This window comes from Tursiops truncatus, chromosome 2, assembly GCF_011762595.2.
Source record: "Tursiops truncatus isolate mTurTru1 chromosome 2, mTurTru1.mat.Y, whole genome shotgun sequence".
NCBI lineage: Eukaryota > Metazoa > Chordata > Mammalia > Artiodactyla > Delphinidae > Tursiops > Tursiops truncatus.
The window spans coordinates 102,731,063-102,749,419 of NC_047035.1; the positions used below are offsets into that span (position 1 = coordinate 102,731,063).

General features: G+C 44.0%; 1 protein-coding gene and 1 non-coding gene across 2 annotated transcripts in view; one reads left to right on the forward strand and one right to left on the reverse strand.

Moving 5' to 3' along the window:
* ANXA2 (annexin A2) overlaps positions 1-18,357 on the reverse strand; it is a 44,292-nt gene that overhangs the window by 23,337 nt on the left and 2,598 nt on the right. The window contains exons 2-3 of the mRNA XM_004327215.4: positions 9,316-9,374; positions 5,814-5,913 (exon numbers count right to left, since the gene is read on the reverse strand). Coding sequence (XP_004327263.1) covers positions 5,814-5,913; positions 9,316-9,363 — 148 coding nt within the window. The 5' untranslated portion in view covers positions 9,364-9,374. The remainder of the gene's footprint in view (positions 1-5,813; positions 5,914-9,315; positions 9,375-18,357) is intronic.
* Positions 13,299-13,371, forward strand: TRNAE-CUC (transfer RNA glutamic acid (anticodon CUC)). The gene has a single exon. It is a non-coding gene; the product is annotated as a tRNA-Glu (tRNA).

Consider the following 18,357-nt stretch of genomic DNA (forward strand, 5'->3'; position numbering starts at 1 on the left):
AACCAAAAATACACATCCTGGCTTGCTTCCCACTGCCATGGGATGTTAAGTCTTTCGGCCACGCTGGAAATCTTAAGCAGCTCCATTTCCGAAGTATAAGAAAAAAATAAGCGCAGAAACTTGCTGCCGTATGCTTCTATACTTGTGCTTATAAGGGAGGGAAAAATCACCCGCTTCTGCAACCCTTCCGGAGAACACAAATACTGCTAAAATCAAAACTGGCAATAATAATAGGGCAATTCATTACCCTCCCCTTCCAGAGAGAGACCGAAGCTGTACCAGTTTATTGGCACTTACACTAACTCCGGGGTTGTGCTGCTTCTAATTACAATCTATTTTATGTAGTCTAGATTCATCCTTTTCTAATTTAGCTGACTTTCCTTTCTAGTTATTTGGACCCATATGGTAAACCATTCACAGCTGTGTTGTACACTCTGCAGTATATATTTAACCCAAGGCCAATCTAGACCAAGAGACTCCTACAGATCTAAGTCTCAGAAACCTCTTGTTAATTAAGCAATATTACTACTTTTGCATGGCTTTATTCAGTTTCTAACTAGACATTAATTAAGGTAAGTAATTGCAGAGTCTACCTCAAGCCAGAGCATACACAAAGCAATCCTCCATTTGGTTTAGGTGACATGCTCAGGGAACACTGAGATCCCTTCAAACCAAAAACAAAGCAAACTTACAAGTGTGAGCTAAATTCCTTTTGGAAAAAAGGATCAAAGCTTACTAGGGGACTGTTAATCCTTCGGGGATATGGTCCGGATTCTGGAACTGCCTTCTGCTGCCTTCTCTTGCCAGCCACATATCCTGACTCTGCACTCACCTGTATGCCGGTATCTGTGTACATTTTCACTACTATTCAGGTTAAATATGTACTTTTTCACATGATCCCAGGGGCCTGGGCATTAGAAAAGTTTAATGAAATAAAGTCGTTACCCTCAAGGAGCTCACTTTCTGGTGGGAGAGACAAACCCATAGATAAATAACCATAACACAATGTGGCAAGAGCTATAAATGAGACACAGATCAAGGAATAAATGATTCTGCCTCCCACTTAGAGAAAGCTCGGAGAAGAGGCGGTGCATCAGCTCAGGACAAGATGAGTGGGAACTGCCTGGATGTCAGAAGTGCGCCAACACTCCCACTAGAAGCGGGCTGCACACTCCTGAGAGAGCAAAGGCTCTGTTTGTGGCACCGAATAGCCTGGAGATGAAGCTAGACAGAGAACCTGCAATGGATGAGGCAAGGAGGCCCGTAAAAATAAGGACAGGGACTTCCCTGGTGGCGCAGTGGGTAAGGCTCCGCACTCCCAATGCAGGGGGCCCGGGTCAGGGAAATAGATCTCACATGCATGCCACAACTAAGAGTTCACGTGCCACAACTAAGGAGCCCACCTGCAGCAACAAAGACCCGGCACAACCAAATAAATAAATATTTTATAAATAAATAAGGACAAATGCCCTAGCAGCTCAGGTGAGAGATAAGGGCAGAGGAGAAGGGAGGGATAAGAGCTGTTTTGGGGCCTTCTGACCAGTCTAGGCAGCACCAGCCTATAGATGTCACCCAGGTCTGCCCCTCCTAACTCTCCCCACTGCAGGCCTGCCTCGGTTTACAATCCTTGGGTTTAAGAGCAGTGAGTAACCCTAGGCCACAGCTGACTTGCTCACAGCCCTTCTGCCTGCGAGTACTCGGATAGGGAAGCGGACGTACATCAGGCAGTACAGGTAATGCCCAGCATGCTCTACACTCGGCACACGCACACACACGTGCACACACACACCTGGGCTACCCTGAGAGGGGAGGCCCAGAGGGTCATCTTTTCACGGTCCTTTGGCTTTGTTTGTATCAGCATTTGAGGTTTACCCTGTTTCCTTGGATGTCAGGGAAACACCAATTAATTTGCATTGTATTCTCCTGGAAAAGGATTTGAGACAGAGCCAGTTAAGGTGGGGCATGAGCTTCCTAATTACACTTAAAGTGAAAGGCATTCTAAAAGGGAAGGTAAGATCTTAATTAGCTCATTTTTTTAAAACTAGTGTTAGTATCTAAAAAGATCAAGGGGAAGGAGAAAAAACCAAAAGGGATGTGAGTTTCCCAACTACAGCTGACCCTCGAACAACTGGAGGGTTTGGGGTGCCGACACCCCCAACAGCTGAAAATCCACATATAATTTATAGTCGGCCCTCCTTATCCTCAGTTCCATATCTGTGGATTCAACCAACCTCTGACCGCGTAGCACCGTAGTACTTAGCGTTGAAAAACCTCCACGTGTAAGTGGAGTTCAAACCCATGTTGTTCAACTACGATGACTTCATTTTTGTTTTTAATTTAGTTTACTGCTTTCTGTTATGAAGGTAATACATGTCACCACAGAAAAATTGGAAAAAACAGAATATACCGAAAACACAGGAAAAGAATCAATTACCCATAATTCTATATATCAGTTAATAATGCCTTTTATCTTTTTCTTTCTGACATAAAAAAAAAATTGTGGTGGTATGATCATACTGTATACACTATTTTATGTCCATTTCCTACGCAACTGACAAATTCAAGGTGAAATATGAGCGTTCCAAAATTGACTGTGGTGATGGTCGTACAATGCAGTGAATATACTAAAAAAAACTGAATTGTACATTTTATATAGGTGCATTGTATGAGATGTGAATTATATCTCAATAACAATGCAAAAAAATTGTTTACAAACTTTACTTTTCATGTCTTGGTGACATTCTACAGACATTCTATGCAATATAAAGGCAGTTACCATAATGTACTAAGTCACTCTCCAACTAGAAGATGGATCTAGGTTTGTCACCATCATAACCAATGCTGATACAGCACAGGGAGATCAGCTCAGTGCTTTGTGACCACCTAGAGGGGTGGGATAGGGAGGGTGGGAGGGACCGAGATGCAAGAGAGAAGAGATATGGGGACATATGTATATGTATAACTGATTCACTTTGTTATAAAGTAGAAACTGACACACCATTGGAAAGCAATTATACTCTAATAAAGATGTTAAAAAAAAGTAATAACCAATGCTGATAATAAAATCTTTGTTACAACTCTGAGCTCTGTGTATAGCTATCATATTCTTTCCTCTCGAGTTTCCTAGAAGGATTTAAGGTTCTAAATATACCAACAATCTAGAAACTATTTAAAGGACCAACAGACTTAACTCAAGAAAAATCAGTTACTCTTTAAAATCACTAGGCACCAGAAACAAATAATAAAAAGCAGTCTTAAGTGGGACCCACTGGGCATTAAGTTTGGGAGAGAAGAAGACAGGAGACCAAAAGCTGGACCCACAAATATAACATGTATCTGATACCCACAGAATCACAGCTAGAAAACGTTCTCATGCCTGAAAACAACTCACGGCAAAGTAAAAAGTCCAACCCTGGCAGGTGGGTAGCATAACACTGGGGTGCTTGAGAGCACAGCCCCGGGGCTGGAAAGAGTCGTGTTAAAACCCCTATCTGAACCACAGCCAAGAGACCTGGAGCATGTTAAACCTAAATTATGTCCACCATAAACTGGGGATGATAGCACCCTACACGAGAGGATTAATCTGAAGTTCACCTAGGAAGAATGTTCCTGAAGTGCCTGGTGCCACGCCAGCCCATAATCAGCAGCACTCAATACGCAGCTGCAACCCTAATAATGGTGATGTCATCTGCACTTGACCAAACTGGAATGCAGGAATCCAGATCTTAGCCCTCCAGATGTTTCTGCTTAGAAACTACAGTATTTTTCTAACTCAGAAAGCGCCTGAAGGTATTTTTATTACCCTGGGAGTTTCAGCTGTTACCAGAGTTCATTTGCGCAATCTTCACTTTCCAGTGTGCTAAAAGCTTTCTCATGCAGGGATAAAAGCAGCCTTTGTCTCAAGCTTGTAAAAGGCACCATCTTTGTCAGATGAGTTAACTGTTAAACTTCGGTTGTATCTCTACAATGGCTAGTTGGGAAACCCCAGGAATGCAAGCACATTCAAATAGTGAGTAGGTGAGTTTTTAGGAGAGCGGATTGCGTGTGTGTGTGTGTGTGTGTGTGTGAGCGGACTGTGTGTGTGTGTGTGTGTGTGTGTGTGTTAAGGTGACATATTTTGAGTATTTATCTATATGCCAGGCACCATGCTAAGAGCGTCCTACTTCACAACAACCCTGTGAGGTGGGAACGTTCATTAGCCCTCCTTCTACAGTAAGGAAGCTGAGGCTTAAGAAAGTTAAATGTTTTCCCAGAGTCAGACAGCTAGTAAATTAGTGGTAGAGCTAAGATTTGAACCCACGAACACATATGCTCTCATCCACTAGGCTCCACCAAGTAGAAATGACTGCAGGGAGGTAAGCCCTGCAGATTTTAGTTTCATTTTCTGATTAGTGACTTCCTGACTTCCCAGCCTGGCCTTTGACAAGTATGGTCATTTAAAAGCACCAAAAAAGATGGCTTTTTGAAGGTAGTTAGTTGTCCAGGCCGCCCGTAGTGGGAGGTGCCCACAATGTCCCCATGGAAACGAAGGCTGCTTTGAGGCCAGTGACGCAAACCTATGTCCTATTAGAACCACAGGACGTAAAGGATCTTTCTGCACTCCCTATCCCTGGAAACACAGTCACCAGTTTTTCCAAGGGTTCTAGGAAAAGTGACTATGCAATTTATCCTGCAAAACAAGACAATTAGGAGGGCGAAAGGGGGCACAGTCAGTAAATATGCCGGCATAACGGGGACACATGTCCACGCCAATTTTAGGGCCCCAGGTCACCCTGACTGAGGTCCCCAGTCTCTCAGTGACCCGTATGTGAATTGTATGCATGTGTCAATAAGTAAAAGCACTCCATCGTCCTAATGTCCCACAACTCGTCAGCAGGGGATGAACAAGCACCCACTCTGGCTGCTGGATCACATACGTGTCTCAATCCAGCCTCATATGAAAAGAAGCACTTTGTCCAAAAGGGGAAAAGAGGGTGGTGAATCACAGGCATCACCACAATAATCCCAGTGGTTCCAAGGATCCAGGGATGGGGCAACCCCAGAGGTACATGCTTCGTTAACGTAAGCCAAAGAAGTCTGAACGCTGGCTTTTGTGGATACAGAAAACGGCACGATGACCTGAACAGGCCCTTGCTCAACAGGCCCTCGCTCAACTCTTACCCAATTAAATGCTTTATCTGCTTTATTTCAGAACAGAGGCTTTTATGCCTCCTTGTCCTCTCTTACTCATCCTGGAACTCTAGGAAATACAATCATCCCGGCAGCTCTTCAAACCCAAGCTCCAGGCCTAAGGAGGGGCGTAATAACTTGTGGGGCTAATAAAAAAAAAAAAAAAGAAGTCTGAATTTTTCGCTCATTAGATCAATCTGAGATCAAAGCAGTAAAATGTTCCCAGCATTTTTCCAAGAAATGTAATAAAATTCAAGGGGATTTAGGACCAAAAAGAGACCCTTAGGGATCACCATGACCAAATTCTTCCTTATAGAAGGGGCAGTGAGGCCTCAAAGTGAAGAGCTCAGCCCAAAGCACACACCCAGGGGATCAGCCCTCCTGGCCCTCAGCTAAAGCCTATTTCCATGTCACTATGCTATTCGGTGATTTAGTTTCTCATGTTTTAAATCTTCTTCTCTCCAAAGAGAGGAGGGAGGGAGGGAAAAAGAGGGGGAACGAAGGAGAGAAGGATGGGGTGGGGTAGCTTTTGATCGCTCCGTTAAAGCTTGATGACGATTTCAAATGACCAATATATGAAGATTCAAGAAAAGAGACTAAAAACCCTTTGGTTAGTGTTTAACAAGGACAAATGGACGGCCTACCTTTAGTCTTGATGGCTGTCTCAATGTTCAGAGCATCCCGCTCAGCATCAAAGTTGGTGTACGCTTTGACTGACCCGTACGCACTTGGAGGTGTGGAGTGCTGAGGTTAGAAGACAAACACACTTCAATCCCACATATTTAAAATCCTCTTGTTGAAATGTCAATTCCTAAAATTTTTTTCCCTATTGTTTCTTTTAATAATTCGCATCATTCTTAGGCTAGGTAACTCAGTAAGTATATGAACATGCCATCCCACATAGGATACGAAACTTCCTTATTTCTAATAAGAATTCTTCTTCAAAGGCTCAACTAGTTTAGAATATGATAAATTTATTTCTACATTTCATCTTACTTTTCATGCAAGCTCAAAGGCGGAAAACGCAAAGCTGGGCACTTGAAACCACCCGTTTCTTTGCGGAAGGCTTTGAAGAGCATGAAACTGGGCTGGCCAAAATTTGAAACAAGCTGGAAATGTGGAAATGCCTGAATGACAAGTGTGTTTAGCCAAGTTTTTGCTACAGGCACATGAATTTCCACTGAGCCTGTATCATTGAGCTCACAATTCTTTAAAAAGCAAATGTAGAATGCCTGCCTGCCTGTCTCGGACTATGAGGTAAGTGAGGGAAGCATCTTCTTCCTGCATCCCCCCCACCTCTGGCCACCGCCGTGGAACCAAGGTGGTCAGGCCACATGGCCCACATCCTCTTCATATCGGCCAGGTTCCGCCGGCTTTCTCTACTCTCTCTACCCTCCATTCTGCTGTCTTTAACACGATCCCCTCTGCCTACTACTCTTCCTAGTATTTTTTTTCTCACTGCCCTTTAAACCATAGGTTCTTCCTTTCTGGTGCTTTTCAAAGCCCATCATCCTTCCAGATCTGATGGACCCTCCCCAGCTCTCCCCACCCCAGACTGAGGTAAGGACAACAGCATGATTCTACATCAGTTCTCCTCCCCAGAGTGTTAACTTCTCTCCTTTGAAATGCACTTACAGCCCTCCTCCTCCCTGCTATCCAGTCCCAAAGCAAAGGACAGACAAAACAGGACTGACAATGTTCTTTAGGTTGGCTGATGGCCAGTGGACCCATCCACCACTACACTGCCTTCAATGTCAAGGCTCCCCATCCCTGCCTCCCCACACTGCACACCTCCCATCACATCATGACTCCGTCTAGGCTCAGTTTCTGGGAATAGTCGGAGACTGAGTTGCCCTGACTTACCTTTCCACCCACACACATCACGTGACAAGGCACCCCAGCATTTATTAGCAGTGAGGCTGTGCAGGTAGACAACTAAGATGCCATCCTCCCAAATGTCTCCTAGCACAAAGCCACAAATCTAAGTTCAGGGCTGGACAAAATGTTCCAAAATGTACTTGTGACCATCTTGGCCAAATAGTAAATCCAGTTAATACATATAACTGAAACACAGTGGATTATCAAGGTGTTTTCCATATAATTTCACTACTTAAACTTTCCAGTAAGATTAACTCAATGGGAATAGAGTACACATTCAGGAAAAGGTAATGACAAAGTGTTATTCTGAAATACTTACTATATATGCTATGGTGGCTACAAAATGAGGACAGAAATCTAAGGGAACACATTTTCCTATTTATTAACAATGCCATCAGTTATTTACAAAGGCAGGCAGTCTGGCCATCGAGCCATATCAAATATGGCTTCATATATCAGGTGCTGTGTCATCTCATCCCAAAAACAACAGTGAGTAGGGAGAAGTTTTACATAATTTTATAGTATCTCCGGAAATAAAATTAAATGGATAACTGAACTTACTACCTGTAAAATTCATTTATCTGAAAATCAAGTTATGGAGGTCCAAGTGATGTTTCTCTTCCCTCAAAGTATTGGGGAATACATGACATTTTCTATTGCAGTCCCATCTCTCCACAGAGAAGCACATCATACTAGAGTAACTTCAAGGGCCACATGAAAAGCCCTCTGATGAAACCCGATACTAAAAATGATCTAATGATCTGATCCATTAAGAAAAAATTTATTTAGCTCTTGGACTTGTCTGGACCTCAACATGCTGCTTGTATGGTTGCCAACAACAGTGTGCACAAGGTCCAAGAAGAAAGAGGAAAACGAGGTAGGCTTTACACTCCATACAACCTGTGCTCGCACCAACATCATCCATCTGAATGTTTTATTGGCAAGCACCAGAGACAGAGGGTTCTGTACCACATGACCCAAGCTGCTGTCAACCCACTTGAGTGCTTTCTTTGTATTTTAATTTCAGTCAGAGCGTATTTTGAAATATCTGGAAGATATGCCTACAAACCAGTGTCACTGCTGAGTTTCTGTAAAAGTCAGTTCTGCCAAGATAACCTGAAAGATGTATGGTATTATTAGATAGTTTACATATTCATAATTTATACTCTACTTTATTCTAAAAGCATTTGTAATGACTTATAATTTTGCATATAGCTTTTAAAATTTTTGACTGTAAAACAAAAAAGCAAATGTATCAGAATTTCCAAGTTCCTGTGAAAGACAATTAAGTATAAGTCTGAGCTACCTGATAGCCAAAGCAAAAAAGGCAACAAGATGAATTATAATACTTCTATTATTTAGTTAAAAAAAAAAAATTCTAGCTATTTTGAAGAAAAGCTTTCCCAGGTACTAAATTTTAAAAAGTCCTTGTCTGGAATAACTCTCTGGACACTATAAGAAGTCCAAAACATGCAGGATCATTTTCAATATGGCTGTGGCTTATGCCAACCATTAATAAAATCTGAGGGCATGACATTAAAAATCCTGTATCAATGAGTACCTTCTGTAGAGCACAGGGAACTCTACTCAGTGCTCTGTTGTGACCTAAATGGAAAGGAAATCCAAAAAAGAGGGGATATATGTATCCGTATGGCTGATTCACTTTGCTGTATATCAGAAACTGACTGACACAGAAGTGTAAAGCAACTATACTCCAATTAAAGAAAAAGAAAAAAAAGTCCTCGGGCTTCCCTGGTGGTGCAGTGGTTGAGAGTCCGCCTGCCGATGCAGGGGACACGGGTTCGTGCCCCGGTCCGGGAAGATCCCACATGCCGCGGAGCGGCTGGGCCCGTGAGCCATGGCCACTGAGCCTGCGCGTCCGGAGCCTGTGCTCCGCAACGGGAGAGGCCACAACAGTGAGAGGCCCGCTAACGCAAAAAAAAAAAGTCCTGTATCATCACAATAATTACTACCACTGGCATGTTAAGTATATAGCAGGATAAAATTCCAAGCATCTCAGTGTCACTAGTGTCTGTCCAATTTTAATGTGATGCCAAAACAGTTTCTGGAGCCATACCATTTCTTTCAAATTGAACTACTAGGAACAGCTAAAGTACTGGGGAAGACAGGGAAGCAAGGGGATTCCGGGAATGACTGTCCGAATTTTGTCCTCATTTTCCTTAGATGTACAAGGAAAGGAAGAGGCACAGCTACCCAGAGAGATTACCAATTTGCAAAAATTACACAAAGTGAAAATGATATACTTACATCACCCTCCAAGCTGAGCTTGCAGAGAATTTCATGAACGGTAGACATTTTGAAAGAAGCTGGAAAAAAAAAAGTACAATTCTTTATTATGAAGAGGCTTTCCTTTCCCCCGAAGCGCAGTTGTTCATTATACTCATCTCTACTTCTTGGGCCATTTCATCTGACGATATTAGAGTAATTTGTGCAAATAGATGCAATTCCTATCTTGTGATTGGGAAAATTAAAGCTGAGAAATGGTTTGCCTTAGGTTTGGGATGGACGACAGAACTAGCTAGTCTTGTTCTTGCCCAGTTTGAAGGGAACCTGGGGAGACTGACTTGTAAATATAAAACCAAAACGTTTCTTCCCAAGACCAGTCCAAACAGGATAAGACTGAATCTTCCAGTTCTCCTAAAAAGTGATAATCTTGTCAAACCAGCCAGTACTGCTGTATTTTTCACCAATAATTTAATATATCATATATAATATATATCCATAGTCTGAAAACTATGGATATGAACTGAAATCAGTAGCATTTTCATGCTGGCTGATTCCTAAATGGAGCCCTTTATTACTATCCATAATTATTCTCTTACCTCACCAATGCTTAGACGATATTAAACTGCATGGACATATATACACTACCAAACGTAAGGTAGATAGCTAGTGGGAAGCAGCCGCATAGCACAGGGAGATCAGCTCAGTGCTTTGTGACCACCTAGAGGGGTGGGATGGGGGGGGTGGGAAGGAGACGCAAGAGGGAAGAGATATGGGAACATATGTATATGTATGACTAATTCACTTTGTTATAAAGCGGAAACTAGCACACCATTGTAAAGCAATTATACCCCAATAAAGGTGTTAAAAAAAAAAAAGAAGATATTAAACTGTTGATGAGAAACACAATGGACAGATTTTGACCTTAACTCATCCCATAGAAGACTGATCCTTGTATTTAAGATTCAAAATGGCTGAAGTTAAGTCATCTTTCAGTTAATACACTTAATTGGACAGTGATACGACAACGTAATGAACTGGCTTTCCAGCTTTGCAATCACACAGTTCTCGGAATTGATATACCAACCCCTGCCAATAAAAAGTGCTCAACTGGCAGGAAATTTACCTCCACTGAGACAAGACAGGTCATTCAGCCAACAGCCTCCCGAAAATAAAGAAAACAGAGCAGAGCTGCATCCTCAAACAGTGGGAACGACGTCTGAATTGCAGCAACTCCTGTTTTGGTCTCTTTTTGCTTAATATTCTTTGATCAAGGAAATGGTGCCCATGCAATTCAGCTTTCTTTTCTCTTCCAACAGTTTGCTTAGTCTACGTGTTTTCAGACAGCTGGCTTTGAAGGAATATTTGGACATAGACATTTGATAATTTATCAGAAGGCTTTGGACTAGGCAGATTCCAGGCTCTGTGTGGGGTGAGTTAGAGGAATTAAGAGAAAAGATTTGCCTTTATTTGTGGTTATGGAAGTATTTCTACAAGATTTTCACCATGAGCTCTCTCCTACATGACATCCTCTCTCTTCTTGATGCTTACAGAAGCTTTTTTCTTTTGCAGTACGTGGGCCTCTCACTGTTGTGGCCTCTCCCGTTGCGGAGCACAGGCTCCGGACGCACAGGCTCAGTGGCCATGGCTCACGGGCCCAGCCGCTCCGCGACATGTGGGATCTTCCCGGACCGGGGCACGAACCCGTGTCCCCTGCATCGGCAGGCAGACTCTCAACCACTGCGCCACCAGGGAAGCCCAGATGCTTATAGAAGCTTTTTAAGCACACGGCAAAAAAGAAAATCACAGCTATTCCAACTCCCCCATTCCCACAACTCTCAGACACTATCACACACACCCCCAACCCCTGCAATGCATCACAGCACTGGGATACGATCCTAGTTTGTAAAGTCATCCTCTATAAATAAACTGTGGTACATCCAGACAATGTAATATTATTCAGCACTAAAAAGAAATGAGCTATCAAGCCATGAACAGACACGAAGCAAACTTAAATGTATGTTACTAAGTGAAAAAAGCAGTTTGAAAAGGCTACATACTGTATGATTCCAATTATATGCCATTCTGGAAAAGGCACAACCATGGAGACAGTAAAAGGATCAGTGGCTGCTACGGCTTAGAAGGGAAGGAGGGAGGGACGAACTGGCAGAGCGCAGAAGATTTTTAGGGCTGTGATACAGTAACGGTGGATACATGTTATGACACGTTTGCCCAAATCCACAGAATTTACAACACCAAGAATGAACCCTAATGTAAACTATGTGTTTTGAGTGATAAAGATGTGTCAATGTAGGTCCAGCAATTATAACAAATGTACTTCTCTGGTGGGGGATTTTGATAGTTGCAGAGGTTGTGTGTGTATATAGGGGGGGTGCTGGGAATATATGGGAACTCTGACTTCGTAGTCAATTATTCTATGAACCGAAAACTGCCCTGAAAAATAACGTCTATTTTCTTTAAGAGTCTTGCTCTGTAGCTGGACTGTCCAATACACTAGCCACCAGCCACATGGGGCTATCAAGCACTGAAAGGTGTCCAGACCACACTGAGATGTGCTGTAAGTGTCAAGTACACACCAGATGTGGAAGAATTAGTATAAGAATGTAAAATCGAAGAATCATCTCCAACTTCAACTTGGGCCAAGAAACATTCTATAGCATCTCATCAGGAGGCTGCTGAGAATCACCAAAGAGGACATGAGCCCCCAGGACACGGACCACCTAAGCCCTGGCCTGGACTCCCACCCCTGGGGCTCAGTCAGAACTGGGCTAGGTTTGCAGTGAGGGGTCAACGGTTGTCATCTGCCTCGCAGAATTCTAGTCCCCACTGTAAACAGCTAAGAAAGAAAAATGTCAAAGCAAAAAGAAGACCAACAAGTCAGAGTTGTTTCCGGGTGGATTAAATTCCACTTATTTATTAGATCAGTTACTTCACATGGGTTCTGAGGTTCAGGAAATCGCAACTTGCAGAGGCGGGTACGTTTCTGCCAGGGAGTTCTTTCAAGTTGCCTTTCCAGCTCCGAGCACCGGCTTAGGAGACAGCTGCCTAACCATGTCCCAACCCCTCAGTATGGTACAAACCAAAGACCATCAGATTCATGTAATCCTTCTCCCACAGGCACAAGACAGAGACAGAAAATGGGGATTTTGAAAAGGCTCACAAGTCTTCCTTGCTGTTTAACGGTCGACAGTGGTACCGCTCTTTCACCTCACATCAGTCCTACGTGCCACTACCAACTAAATTCCTCTATTTTATCTTGTCACAATAAATAGTTCAAAATCCATCCTTCCGTGATGTTCTCTTACTCCAGCTCCGTCCAGCCCTCTATGTACTCCCCAGCAAAAGTGGACCTCAACCAAACTGTTCCTTGCTTCTCCCCAAACACACCGTAACAGCTTTAATCCACAGCACCTTGATTCGTGTCTCCTGCCTCATCTCCTTACCCTTGTCTCTTCTTCTGGTTACAGATGCTGCCCATTCCTCAAGTCACCACACCTCTGGCACCTGCTCCAATGGGGTGGCTGCGGCCCACATTCCCCGGCACTGCCTCTCCCACCTTTCAATGCCAGAAACACTTTCTGATGCCGCTAGACTTACTCACCACTGAGCAAGAGTGTCCTGAGTTCCTGCCACGCGTGCGCCACACATTCAGATGGCAAATACATAGTACAATTCAACCAAACGGGGGTCTCATAGGCCCCAGAGTCCCAGTTCCCCCACAGATTGAAGAGGGCCTCTGCACACTCTAGGTGCTAAATAAACGGTCAGAAATGAGTTGCTATTTTGCATAATGAACATTTATATTTATATTGTTGATACTCATTCTGTAGGAAAAGAATGTCACAGTAACCAAAAAAACAATATCCATGAAGCTTGGGATTACTCCATGCAAGTGTCTTCTGTATCCATATAAATATTGCCTACTCCATGCAAGCTTAAGGGCAAACACATTTTCACCTTAGAAATAAAACACGGCCCTCAGGACTTCCCTGGTGGTCCAGTGGTTAAGACTCTGCGCTCTCAATGCAGGGGGCCCAGGTTCGATCCCTGGTCAGGGAACTAGATCCTGCATACGTGCCATAGCTAAAAGATCCTGCGTGCTGCAACTAAGACCCGGCGCAGCCCAAATAAATAAATATTAAATATAAATATTAAAAATAAATATTAAAAATATTATTTAATAATAATTTTTTTTTTTAAACCATGGCCCTCATTTCTTCACTACATCCTGGTCTCTTCACTACATCCAATCCCCTGGGTCTGCAAGATGCAAAGTCATCTTGCAGACGACTAATTAATCTCCAGAAGAAAGAGTCGGCTGTACCACTTATGTTTGTTAAAACATTAGCTTAATATAGTGCATATGACTAATGAGAAGATGTCAGAGTGCTGCTATCCTTGGAAGCAGAAAGAGAAAGTCTTGGCAGGGCTACTGTAGGTTACAATCACTGGTGACACCCAGGTAATCAATCAACAAGCCCCTAACACACACACACTGGGCCTGCCCCGCATTAAAGGCTGGGAGAGACACACACAAAACTCTGAAACACAGACTCCACTCCTGCAGAACCTTGCAGCTCTCTTCCCTTCTCGCCCCAGGAAGACTAGCCCAGGTCACCCAGCTAATGAGAAAGGGAGTCAGGGCCAGGTTCCAGGTCCCCTGACTCTTGGGCCCTTGCCCTTTCAACTTCACCACAGTGGCTCTTCATTCCAAGAGATTAAGACATGGAGAGAGAGAAAGATAAAAGCAGCATCAGTGAGACTGGCTAAGGGTCTGAGAGGTGAGGTACTGACTAGTTTGAGAAGGACACTCACTCACCCTGGAAAGTTCCAGCCAGAGAAACAAGGGAAAGCCCGAGGAGATGGGATGTGGGAGAGTGTGTGTGGGGGGGGGGGGGGCAAGAGGCCAGGTTTAAAACCAGCCATGTCTAATGTGGTGGCACGTGGGGGGCCTGAGATGTAAGTTTCTGAACGGTGCAGATTTAAGCTTGGCTATGGAAAGGGATTTGATGCCAATACTAAGTATCCATTCACCGTATTTGCTCTGGAGGCTGAATTTTCTTGCTGAAACAATAGCTCTGCCTTTTTAGTGTACCTGTTGTTTTTAAGTCTCCATACCATAGGAGACAATTCCACCCCCAGTGACCACTTAGCACACTGAAAAATTAATAAGCGCATTAAAATCAGAACCACCGCTCCGTGTCTGGCAGACCTCTCCACAGACACGAAAATGGCATCACTCTTTCCAACATTACAGCCTCACAAAGATCTCCAACTGGTTTCAACTTGCAAAAAAGAAAGAGAAAAAAATCAGCAAATTCAATCTTTTGATGAGTACCTCCACATACCAGTACCTCTTATTCGCAGGAAAGGACTGGGTGACTTACACAAGATTGTTCAAATCGCCTTCTTCAGGGAAAGTTTTTTAAGAAAATAACTAGAGAAGTACAAGGAGACTCACTGAGAGCCATACCCACTTCAGACTGGCTTGAAATAACGCACCACTGGGAAGGGAACACAGACACTCCACCCTAACGAAGGGAACAGAACAGTTTCCTCTGGCCTTGAAAATATTAATAAATGAGACTGTTAACTGCCTGACTGGAAAAGCTCTTATAGCGCAAAGCTAGACATTAAAGAAATCCGTGCAGCTGCTGGAAATGAAGCAACTTACATCTAACATAAGCACTATCTTAAAGATAAGAGTTTGTCCTTTTTTTTTTTTTAAACCCAATAGATTACACTGCATTTCACTGTTTCACTTCCAACACACAGTTGCAACAAAAATAGTACAAGTAAAACAGCTTTAACGTCTCCCTTCCCCCCCAAAAAAAGTAAAAGAAAGTTTGCAAAAAGGTTGAAACAAACAAAAAAAGAAAACCTAAAAGTTAGTGCTTCAAATAATAAAAACAAGTTCTACTGAAATGAATGAAGAACCAGCTCCAGAAAGCCCATATATTAATTCTCACAAACAAACAAAAACACATTGCGGCAGGGCTCCTCTGCCCAGCAGAATCTGAGTATAACCCAGCAGTTTCGTGGTCACACCCACTTTTAAAATGTGGAGTGTTGATGTGTTACTGCAAAACACATCCCTAGCAACCATGATGAATCAATCAGGGACTGGATGATACAAAGGAGGATTTTTTTAAAACCAAAAAATGGGGGCGGGTGTGGGGATGGCGGGTTGGGATTCCCTGCCAAGCCCTTACTGTGCAGTCCTGGGTCTACAGGAGCAGACTGACATTTTAAACCAAGAGGGGGTAAAAAAAAATGCATGAGTGGGGGGTAGGGGTAGAGTTCCCACTTTATTCACTCTCCACCCCTCCCTCCCAGAGCATTTTTATTTAACAGAACCTTCCTGAAAGCACACAGTTTTCTCCTTGGTTTTTATGGTCTTGATTAATGCCTGAGTCACAGGAGCAAGTCATTCCCCAGAAATCCTGGAATTCTGCCCAGGGGCCTTGATCAAACTGAGCAGGATGGACACGGTGCTGCACTTGCTCTGGCCTGTCCCTTTTGCTGCCTGATCGGAATCAATATTTGTTTACTAACTCCAGACACACTGTGGCCTCAAGTTCTCAGAGCCTCTCGTTCAATCTCCCGAAGTGGGGTTGGAGTGGGCAGAAAGAGACGTGCAGAAGAATGATGTCACTTGGCACAAAGTACTCTCACGGTTGAGAGATCAAGGTCTTCACATCTACAACTCAATTTCAGTGTTTTATGGCCCAAATATTATATTTCCAATGGGGCCCTGCTGCTTACAGAAAAAAGTCTACACAGCATTCAAGATCTTCCACACTCTGGGCTCTACCTACTTTTCCATAAATAAAGCACATGCAAACACACACACACACACACACACACACACACACACACACACACACACACACACACACACACACACACACACACACACACACACACACACACACACAGCACCAGTTAGACTGGATTGGTAATTCTCCAAACACATTCAGCACTGTCCAACTACCTCTAGGCCTGGGTTTTCCAAGTTCCCTCTACTGGGAATGCTCTATCTGGATCAGCTGACATCCTCGGGAGACTTCAGGACACAAAAAATACTGTTACCTTTCTCCTGTACCTCTCCCTGCTCTGTGCTCCTGTCTCTCTTGGTGTATCTGTGAAATATCAGAGCTGAGGGTACAAAGGCGGTCTTCCATTCTATAAGGCAGTCTTCCATTCTATCTGCCCCCAGGGTTTCTGTCTTATGCATCCCCTTTCCCCATAGGTCTGAGCACAGTGCCTAACACACTGGAGGCGTTCACTCACATTTTTGGATGGTTTACACACACTGGGTCTTTCCACATTATATCTTTTTTTCCTTCTTTTCCACTACATTCTCCTTCCTCAATTTCCTTTCTCTTCCTCGGACTGCGTATCTCAAATGCAGCTCCAGTTCCATACATTCAGAGCTGGAGGCTTCAATTCCCAGCCTCTGTTCACACCTTTGCAAAGCCTGGTAGAGCAATTCAGGAGACTGCCTCTTTCTCATACGATATGCAGCTCTTCACCTTCTCCCACAGCTCAACCTCCACCTTTAATACCGTCAGGGCCCCTTGGCTCCTAGCTCTGTCCACGGGACAACGTGGAAACGTAACCTACATCTCCTTGTGGCAAGAAAGGCAGGGAAGGAGGCAACAAGGAGGAAAGATTTGCAACTGGCCTTGGGACTCTGACTTCCTCTGAGCTGGGAGTGTGGGGACTGGGTGTGGCAGAGAGACAAAGGGCAAAGATTCCATGTGACAGCCACTCCCTTGAGTCAGAACTTCCCACACCAAGCCTGGGAGTGTAACTCAGACCACTTACTTAGATGCTACTGACTTCTCTCTGACAAGACTGAGCTCAGACGGTTTCACAGCTTCAGGTGTACCCTAGGGGAGACTTGGAGGTAATCTCACTGGAGCCACTGCAAAGAACAAGGCTGGGCATCTCCTGACCCCTACAGCTGACCTGCTCCCCAACAAAAGAGACGGGCTCCCCAACAAAAGAGACGGGGACCGCCTCTGGCAACTGGAGGAGGAAAAACAGACCTGACAGTGAAAGAGCAGAAAAATTTTTTTTTAAAAGACTGGAATTTCCTCCTGATGTAGCCTACAACTAGAATAGGGTGTGGCACCAGGGAAAAAGAGGGAGGTGGGTTCCCATATGCATGCAAAAAAAGAACATTCCATTTCTATTCTTTTTTTTAATTTACTTTTGGCTGTGTTGGGTCTTCGTTGCTACCCGTGCGTGGGCTTTCTCTAGTTGCGGCGAGCGGGGGCTACTCTTCATCTCGGTGCGCAAGCTTCTCATTGCGGTGGCTTCTCTCGTTGCGGAGCACGGGCTCTAGGCGCACAGGCTTCAGTAGTTGTGGCTTGCGGGCTCTAGAGCACAGGCTTAGTATCTGTGGCGCACAGGCTTAGCTGCTCCGTGGCATGTGGGATCTTCCCGAACCAGGGCTAGAACCCGTGTCCCCTGCATTGGCAGGCAGATCCTTAACCACTGCACCACCAGGGAAGCCCTCCATTTCTATTCTCATAGTCAAATCCAGAAGCCAGGTTAAGTCAATGATAACTTTAAACAACACTTTCCCTAAAGCAAGTAAACTATGACGCTCAGGTCTGTGGAACAGCTGGATTAAAGGGGAAATGAGCCCCAACCAAGTTTGGAAACAAATATTAATTTGGGAGAACGTAAAGCTCAAAATCCAATTACTGTCTATACAAATTCACTCGATTTTGTCTATTTTATTTTTTTCCCCACTAGATTTAAAGCCTAAAGAGCAGAGTTTTGTTTTTGTTTTGGTCTGTTTTGTTCAGTGCTATATCCTCAGTGCTTATACTGTAAGTAGAACATAGTAGGTGCTTAATAAATATTGTGGAATGAACAGATGTTTAAGGCAGCCCAAGAGAGCCTGGGAACGGTTTTGTGTCCCGGTCCGGGAGGATGCCACATGCCGCGGAGCAGCTGGGCCCGTGAGCCATGGCTGCTGAGCCTGCACATCGGGAGCCTGTGCTCCGCAACGGGAGAGGCCGCAGCAGT